The following is a 9,698-nucleotide window of genomic DNA, read 5'->3' as shown; positions in this document are numbered from 1 at the left end:
GGAGGAAGCTCATTTCGGCTGCCTGTATCCGGGATCTTGCCCTTTCGGTCATGACCCAAAGTTCATGACCATAGGTGAGAGTCGGAACGTAGATTGACCAGTAAATCGAGAGCTTCGCTTTACAGCTCAGCTCCTTCTTCACCACGACAGACCGGTACATCGACCGCATTACTGCAGAAGCTGCAAATTCTGATCAATCAAGTAAAATATTGGCTAAAAGTGTTTTCTCCGTGCTACACTAAACCCCCCACCCCATTCTGCTATCTACAGGCCTCGTGTTTATTTATTTCCCTCTATGGCCAATGTTGTTAAAATTGTTAGGTATTTTCTTAGTTAGGTAGATATTTAGGGATTTGTTGTCTAGAAATGTGTAAGGCAGACAGGATGTCTAGCTCAGGCTGTTGGGTGCTCAGTTCTTTGTCATGAGTTCTGCAGGCTGCATCTAGGCCAAGGGCAACTAGATTGAAGAGTCTGCAGGCAGGATGAATATTGCTAGTAGCATGATATGTTCAGCCGTAATCGTAATCATAATATCTTCCGAGGCTTACTGTTCGGACATGTCCCTGAATGTCCTGTATGTTTTTAGATACACACCACTAATCAACAGCCACACACTTTAATATTCTTCATGTTTTGACTACTGCTCTGGTCAGCTGCATAGCTGGCATATCAGGTGACGTCACGGTTTGATGTGGCCTGTGTAGGATGGGGCTAGCCCAACAAAGTGATTAAATTGTATAGAGATCTTGGGTTCAGGGTCTTTCTTCTTCCGGGCTGTCTGCGAGCAGTTTTGGGGGGGGAAGATGCCTGGACGTGTAATGTTAATTCTTGCCTGTGACCCTTTGAATAAACCAGCACGGTTATATTTTTTATATATATCCAAGTGGTCTGCGTCGTCCCTCTGAGTTCCTGGTTGAAAGAACTGGGCTAAATCTTATAAAATCCACACCCCCACTGACCCGCGTTTTTTTTCTTTCTTCAAACCAGTACGGCTCATTCCATAGATGGACCATGGAGGCTCCCTGTGTGGATACAGCTCAGGATGGGAATGGGCCTGTTAGACCTGAAAGGCCACGTTTTGTAGCACAGAAAGACTGCGACAAACAACGAGGTAAAATCAGGTTTAACATGAGTTTGGCAGGTCGGAGATGGAGATGCATTAAAAATATTCAAAGTACTAAAATTTGACACAGATGTGGCTTTTTTCCTGCTAGACACATAAGTAGGCGGCTAACTATGTAGACAACATTAGCAAGCTAACGTTAGCTTTTCAATTTTGTATCTTTGTACTGATTTAGTCTGGTTATTTGCACTCATTCCAACTAACTGCAACGTTAGTGTTTTGCACGTTTTCCTGCATTAGAAAATGAATTCTGCTCACTTTGCTAAGTTTTCCTCGATTTTGCTTCAGTTTACACAGCAAAGAGGAGTTTGTTCGATCATCAAAGCATAAGATGAAATTTCTCTTGTTTCACAAACAACTCACAGTTATGTGTGTCAAGTATGCAGCAACGAATGTGATGCGGAACACTAGTACTGTATCAATATTACAGGGAAAGAAACATTCTTTGTATAATTTGCTTGTGTTACTGCAAATACATCCACCACAACCAATGTCAGACATATGTATTCACATCACTAAAATGAAAACCTCTACTTGGCATTGTGTTGCTGCAATGCCACCAAAAACCACAGCTCTTTGGGCTCTATATTCCATATACATTAGTACTGGAGCTGTCTGCTGCGCTACCTGACTGCCACAGCTCTGGCTGTCGTGACCACACATGATGTAGTTTCAGAGACGGGGCAGGAGGCGCAAAGAAGAGCAGAGGGAGAAGAGGAGGGGATACTGTTTGACTTTGTTTTGACTGCCTCTTCACCCTTAACAGCTGAAAATTAGTGGGAGGAGTTGGTAATTGCAGCTTTAAGTCCTAACTTCTAATGTGTTTCAATACAAATGATATTAAATTATACCCAGCTAAATCACATTGAGGGTTAAACTGAGAAATTACAGTTAGCTATTGTTATTTATGGTAACAATAAGCGATTTTAAGTGTTCTAGCTCTGGCCAGACAAGTATAAATATTCCCCATTCGTGTCTTTCAGTTAGGCATTTCAGCATGTTCATTGCTCAGGGGAATCATGCAATTTCTGATTTATTGGACCTTTGCTCATCTAGGTGACAAAGAGTGACATCATTTTGTCTTCTCAGAAAAGTTAATGTGACTGTTTGTCATGGACATTGAACTTGGGTGAATAAAACTGTCTCTTGTGCCTGATTTGCTTGGTCAGGCACACACACACGCAGACAGTAAACAAGCCACCTTTAATAAATAGAACAGACTTGTACACCTTCCAAAATGCCGTTCAATTAGGAATCCATGCACAGTTTTCACACAGGTGCTCTCCCTGTTCTGTGTCGATGGAGCTCAGCTGATGTCAATGCTCTCCTGTGTTAAATTTTAACACCTGTTGCTGTGCTGCCGTGGGACAACTCCCTCCTATGTGTAGGTCATTGTCAGTAATTTCTCAGCACAGCTCTGCTCCAACTTCATTCTGAGAAGTGGCAACAAGCCACAAAATTCTAAAATATCCCTTGTGATTTACAAGAGGCATACAGGCACACAGAGTTAAGTGGTAAAGGTCAGTGGACATTTCAGTCATTTTAGCCACACTTTGATTGTTTAGGTTCTCTGCAGGTAAATGGAAAGAAATGTTACTGCATTTCTTCCCCTGGCTATTCCCTATGTACCTAGTTCAACCTTTTGCTTTTAGGTTTCTCATGACAAGCTTCAGACTTGTAAGAACAGAGCCAAAGACTGATTTAGACCAAGTCTTATCGTGTAAACAAATGTAAGGTTTCACAAAGAAATGGTGATTCATAGAAGACCAAGTGCATTTCCTTATTTCTTTGAATAAAAGAATACACATTAGTATACAGACAGCTGATATGAACAGTGACAGATCTCACTCCGAGCTGTAGCTATAGCATCCTGAGACTAAGAGAAGGGGGAGGGGAGATCCCTAGGCTGCCACTGTGGCAAACCACACGAGACATGGATAAATACGGCAAACTCACTGGCGTGTGATTTCAAGTTTGTGTTCCTCCAATCGAAAACACCCACACACAAATTGCCTCCTACTGTCTTTCACACACAACCTCCCCATCTTTCTCATGAGCACGTGTCCATGCTACTTGTAAATCCTCAGAGACGAGCCTTCTCCCTTTCTCACTCTGTCACACTGAATCTCTTTATTGCTGCAGTTTGCAAGAGCAGAATCATCCCCACAATTCAGATGAGTTCACACATGCAGACACAATGAGAGGAGTTACATGTGTCATTTGTCATTAGCTTTGACTCTGACATTGAGCATCATCAGCATTATGCTGAATTGTGAAACTGTTGCTTATACAGTGCCATTTCATTCCAGGAAAATAATCATCAAGAAACCATCTGAAAGATGTTATTGCAGAAATGTGCCCAAGGAAAAAAAGTATTATTGGCTATTTTCTTCATGATAACATTTCTCATTAGCTTCTATTTAGAACTCATCAGAAAGTCTTTCTCCAAAGCCAAAACAGAAAGTCAAACTATGCTAGCCGACTCCTTCCTGGTGCTGAGCCAATGATTGCCTGTAAGTGTACAACCCCATATCTGGGCACACAGGTGGCACCTTTTAGCAAGAATTTATGAAAGAGGGAAGAATGTGCATGGGTTGGTCAAGAATCAAATACTGACTGTAGCCATATTTGATTTCAACGGACTGTTGGAGTACAATGCCAGATAAGTGAGACAGCTACTGCACCTGACCTCTATACCCAAGAGCGGCTGTTTGGAAGACGAGTTGCTTCCCTGCAAGCTGATAAAGAATGTTCTAATGACTAGTGTGACAGAACTTGTGTTGCAGTATGCAAACTGGGGGCTACTATTTCACATTAATATACAAACTGACATAAATACTAATGAAGCAAATGCAACTGCCTATGCATAAAATATTCATAACCAGACCACAACAAAACATCCTCCGATTAATGTAGATAACAGTGATATTCTGATATATTTCTAATTCATTCCAGAAAATGTTAAAGCTTACTGTGTTTTGTTTAAAGTATAGAAAACTGCATTGTTTAAAGACATTTACATGAACCTATGAAAGCAGTTATTATAGTTATTAACAGATGTTGTCATCTTAACTGAGGTTTGCTAGAGACCAGCGTGCTGACAGTGTTTACTTGGCGCTTTTCACTGACTCATATTAGATGAGTGAGAGTCTGCCTGTAAGAGCTAATGAAATACAGCTGGGTCAGGTAGTTTAGGGACCGCAGCATGGCACAGTAGGGAGGCTTTCCTTCAATCAGAGAACCAAGTGTAAGTTTTTGTATGAGCCAATAACCACCTTGCTGAAGAATCCTAAATCTTGGTTCTAATTTGACCTGGGATCTAACCCCAACCCTCACTGTGGAGGGGGACAAGCACAAAGACACTAACTAAGGAACCAATAAGGTAGTATTACATCACAAATTACCAGGCCACTTGAATCTCGGCGTCCCTTCTCCCCGCATTCCTCTGGCCTTCTCCATTGATCTCCTTTTTGCTGTTTTTGATGAGGCGCAGCACTGGTTCGATCTCCTTCAGCAGCTCATTGTTCTCCTCCAGCCCGTTACACAAGAGAGCTCCACGGCCCCCGTCTCTCATCAGCAGGGGGTCCTGGGTCTGCATGCCTCCCCTCTGCAGGAGGGACTGGGTGATGGATGGAGAGGACAGGTTCTCAATGGCCCTAAGCTGGGGCTCCTTGTTGACCTGCTGCTGCTGCGCAGGGGTACGTGGGCTGAGAGGCGAGCAGTGCTCAAAGGACTTTGAGAGTGGGAAGGCAGGCCGTGTGACCCTCACTGTGTGCTGGCGGCCATCTCCAGACAGGGTGGTCTCCAGGTGAGTGGTGAAGCCCTCAGGCCCACGAAGGATCAGCACAGCGTGGCACTCAGGCGACACATTCTTCAGCGTCTCCAGAGCCCGTTCATAGGACAGGTCCACCAGGGGCTTGTTGTTGACAGCCAAGATGATGTCACCCACCTGCACCAGGCCACACTCCTCTGCTGCACCACCACGAATGAGGTCTGACACAATGACAGGCGGCTTTGACACCCTCTGCTTCACCAGAAAGCCCAGACCACCAACCTTCCTCTTGAAAAGACGCACTGAGATGATGTTGGGCTGCAGCTGGCATACTGTCAGCTCAGACTCCTGCATGGTGCCTGTGTGTGCTAGTGCGTGCGTGTGAGTAATGCAAGAACGTATGTGTAAAAGAAGCAAAGAGGGGATTGTGTGTCCCCAGGGAAGTTTCTGAAAAGCAACACAAGGGGAAGGAAGAGAGAAGGAGGAAAACAGATTTCCATTAGTTGTAGAGGAAATTACCTTGACGGTAGGATTAGTTTACAGTGTGCTGATCGAACATCAGTCAGAGAAGGTGTGTTAGCCAGTAAAGCACAGTATTTTCAGAAGGTGATATTACACAGATCATTAAGTCTTTTTGAGCTACAGATGCAAAATAACGTCATGGACAAAAAATCTAACTCAACCTGCTCGACTCTTTGTTTTTGCAACACAGTGACCAACTACTGTAGCAAACCATGAAGTTTGGCTCCAGTACATGAAAGCACAGTTTCTGGAAAAGTCTTGTTTCAGAATTGATTATTTACTACTAATGTTTTCTACTGTGGGGAAAAGTACTCAGTACTGTTTGTGATATTTCTTATAGCCTCTTTACACTTCCAATAAAAATACTGTACTTTTAGCTATGCTACATTTATTTTACAGCCATACTTATTTGAAAAAAATAAAACAATGTAATATTATTATAGTTTATAGAACCCAATAAACATTTAACATGTTATCAGTAATAATGATCTAATACTAGAGGTTATTATCATCGACAGGGGGCTTTCTGCATAATGAATAATTTTAGGTTTGATACTTTATGTACTGCATATTTTGCAGGTTGGAATGCAGGACGTTTACCACACTGGAGTATTTTACATGGTAGGATTGTTAATTTTTACCTAAAGCGTCTGAGTGTTTATTGTACCACTGGTTGTCTCCATTTCCAAGAAAGGAGAAGTGAAACATAAAGTTTTGTTTTCCACTCTTCAAATTGTATTAAGGCTGAAGCGCAGCAACCTTTGACATCACTAACTTGATTTTTGCTGTGGAAAAAAGACAGCATAGCCTCTGACAGAGCAGACGCTGTGAATGCTGCGCTCAGAGGAAATTCCAGCACTTCTGTTTGCACGTCAGGAAACACAACTCAACTTCTGAGCAAAAAACAAAGGGCGAGGGATGCGACTAAAGCCGAGCCCTCCGCTCCCATCTTGTCACCTTGTGCTTCACAGTCTCTGCACTTGAAATGAACTTTACTAAAGAAGATGAGGAGGAGCAAGAAGAAGAAACGCTTCGGCCCCGTGTGCCAAACGGCACACTAGTACTTTTTGCTTCCTTTGATGCAAAGCCAGAACAGTCGGGTTAGTTGATCTTTTCAATCGTGCATGTGGCCGCGTGGTGAAATGTACAGTAACTTATGTCCAGAACAAAAGAAAACGTAAAGTTGCTCTCTGCGTGTTCAAAGCAGACAGGAGGCGAGGTCTGGCGCGCCGCCTATCGCAGGAATAATTCAGCACCAAGGTCAGCGCTCCGTGTTTACAGCAGCCTCCGAACCCTGTTTTCTTACTCGGTGGTGTTTCCGCAGCTCTGCATCAGTCCAGACAGTGTTTTTAAATCTTTCCTCCCACCAGAAATCTTGAGGAATGCCCTGGAATGTATGATGTTACTGCGACAAGCTCCTCCAGTAAGTGATAAACGAGACTTAGTCACGTCATTATATATAGTATAAAAGTCATCCACTGATGTGTTGCATACTCACACGCCCAAAGAGTCAGGTCCACAGTTCGTGGCTTTAGGTAAAAGTGGTGTATGTTCAGTAATATCGACTCAACTGTCCAGGGGCACAGGAATAATTTAAATGCCCTTTAGTCCTCACCCCTTGTGGCTGCACCCTACTAAGATTAAAAATGACCAGTAACACATCTCAATATTGATGGAAATGTGCCATGAACGTGAAGCTTTTTTGGTTTGTTTGTTTGTTTGGGGGGAGCTGCAGCGTCTGATTTGGCCAGAATGAAACAAAGAATAATCATTGCTTCGATACCATTTAACCATTTCACGCCAGGTTCAGACTTGTAGAACAATAGAGTCACATGCCAAATAATCATTACACGGTTGTATATTAAAATATAGCCTTCTGAGTTATCCAAAACAACTGATCTGTTCACTGATTAGCCTTCCTCATTGGTTTCCTCGGTAACTACTACGAATTTCCCCTTTGTGTAAAGTTTTAGCTATTTTTTTAGGTTTTTTACTGTTTGCACACAGCGTGTAGTTTGCATTTGAAATAATTCACTTGTTCTTAAAACTGGTTGGTCTTGATGCCTCCCCTGCATTCTGTGTGCTCTGTGTTTAATGGGAATCTGGAGGCTACAGAACACATACACGTAACGTAAAAGATGATGATAAGGGTCAAACAGAATTTTTTTTTATTTTAACTAACTTAATCCGGCAGTGCATCAAACAAACAGCAGTTATTTATTTCTGGTGTCGTCATCTGCTCCATGCAACAGCAACAAAACAAACAATTCTGGGTTTTCGGCAGGTTTCAATTCTCCACCAGCAGCACGGCAACAAGGTGACACGTTTCTTGCCCCAGACTGTAAGAACAAGAATTTCATTGCTCTGATTTCTGTCAAGAGAAATTTAAGCACAGTGTTGGCACTGTAAGACCAACAGTTACCAATCTTCAAAAAATTAAATAAATACGTTTACCACAATCTGCACAAAAACTCTGGGCAAAATATATTAAATTTCATTAACCTATATGCTAAAAAAAACTTTAGAATTTCACAAACGTGTAAGTACAATTAATTAAAATATGTAGTCTGTTTTACTTTGCACTGCACTCAGTATACATCAATGCAAAAATGCACAGGCTCTTCCCACCAAGCCTAAAATGTATGGGTATCCCAGAGCAACAAGTTCTGGGGACACTTGCTTTTGGCAAAAATAGTAAGGCTACAAACTCCTAGATCTGTATGCCAAAGAGATTCACAAATACACTATCTGTTGAGCTACACGTTAGTTCAGGAGCGCTCCATCCGCTCTGAATAATAGCTGCTCTCTATTCTCATCCACCAGCGGAATGCGCAACCTAATTTTTCTACAGAGACAAAAGAGAAGATTAAAGGAATACTGAATTCAAACGAAAAATAACTCACCCCTGAGAACAAGGTCGCTGTCACAACAACCTGCAGCAGTGAAGTTGATAAAACTCCTGCGCTCCGCGTCTCTCCTTCCGCAGCGGCTGCACAGCTCGGTCACAGACGCGCTCTGCCTCTAGAGACGAGGCATGCTTGTGCCTTTCCGTGCGCCGGAGCGCCTTTTAAAGACGGGAGACACGGCGACGAGCTGGGAGAGAGACGTGCGCGTGCATCTAAACCAACTGTAGGTGGGTTTAGTTATGTCGGCTATCGTCATTACTCTCCTCACATCCACTCCTCCTGTAGTCTACGGTAGGCCTTCAGATGGAGGGAGAGGTGAAGGCAAGGTGTGCCGGCGCTACAGCACATAGACTGTGATCTTCTAGAAGTTGCAATAAGGGCATAAAGATCTGAGTACTGAAAAGTTTGTGTAAGAATTCAACTCAGCATTACAACCCATAACAAAAAGTCAAAAAGAAGAAGAGAACAGGTTTTTACATTTGTTCTCACTTGTTTAAAACTCCTGTTGCTCAACACGCAGATAAATGAGCATGAGAAGACCTTGAACCAAGAGAGGCTGAACACATGTAGTCAAACTGACAGCCTTTTAAGGATTGTATTACATTTAGCCTTCATCTATCCCAGAACCACATTGAGATTAAAATCATTTTTCAAACACCAAGATAAGAGATCATAGTCAAATAAATGAAACCTGTTCCCTTGGTTTAAAAATAGAGTTTATTGAGGAGTTTCCTTTACAAGATTTTTGAAATGTGATCTCAGCCAATCTTTATAAAAATCATGTAGGAAGCTTCAACTAGGAGGAAAGCACCACATAGCCCTTTATCACATCTACTCTACTGTTTGCATACAATAGCAGCAAGTCATGTAACTAGTCAGTTCTGTTAGACTATTGAGAATTGCAAAGCCAATGAAGAGAAGGTAGACAGGTAGGAAGAAGAACCTAATAAAAATATAAAATAAATTATGGCTGCAATTCATGTTTTAGTTATCTTTCAAATGCAAAAATAAAAAATCATAGTTTATAATGTATCAGATACAAAGCTGTCTGTTCAAAATTTAACAGCAATGTAATACACTTTCAACAAGAGGTCATTAATAACATGAGTGATCAAATACAGGATTAGTTAGTTTTTAAAATCCAAAGCATTTCTGGACACTTTTACCACAATAATGATCTCCTTTTATGTTTCAAAGGTTGCAACATTGATCCCACCTGTGTCTCAATGGCCCTTGTTAAACAGGATCCACAGGTTACCGTGTAATTTCAATTATTTCAAAGGTCAGTGCAACACTTAACGCACCAGATCTGACCTGTGCGATTGTGGCTGCTGTGTTAGCTCTGTGCCAGGAAACGTAAGATTCACAGCCTCGT

General features: G+C 42.1%; 1 protein-coding gene across 1 annotated transcript in view; it reads right to left on the bottom strand.

Moving 5' to 3' along the window:
* Positions 1-8,460, bottom strand: part of nos1 (nitric oxide synthase 1 (neuronal)) — a 40,935-nt gene extending 32,475 nt beyond the window's left edge. The window contains exons 1-2 of the mRNA XM_020598228.1: positions 8,321-8,460; positions 4,528-5,342 (exon numbers count right to left, since the gene is read on the bottom strand). Coding sequence (XP_020453884.1) covers positions 4,528-5,249 — 722 coding nt within the window. The 5' untranslated portion in view covers positions 5,250-5,342; positions 8,321-8,460. The remainder of the gene's footprint in view (positions 1-4,527; positions 5,343-8,320) is intronic.
* Positions 8,461-9,698: the final 1,238 nt, after the last annotated feature.

This window comes from Monopterus albus, unplaced genomic scaffold, assembly GCF_001952655.1.
Source record: "Monopterus albus unplaced genomic scaffold, M_albus_1.0 scaffold37.1, whole genome shotgun sequence".
NCBI classification, from domain to species: Eukaryota; Metazoa; Chordata; class Actinopteri; order Synbranchiformes; family Synbranchidae; genus Monopterus; species Monopterus albus.
The sequence above is the reverse complement of the archived record's forward strand: the minus strand, read 5'-3'. Positions and strand labels throughout refer to the sequence as shown.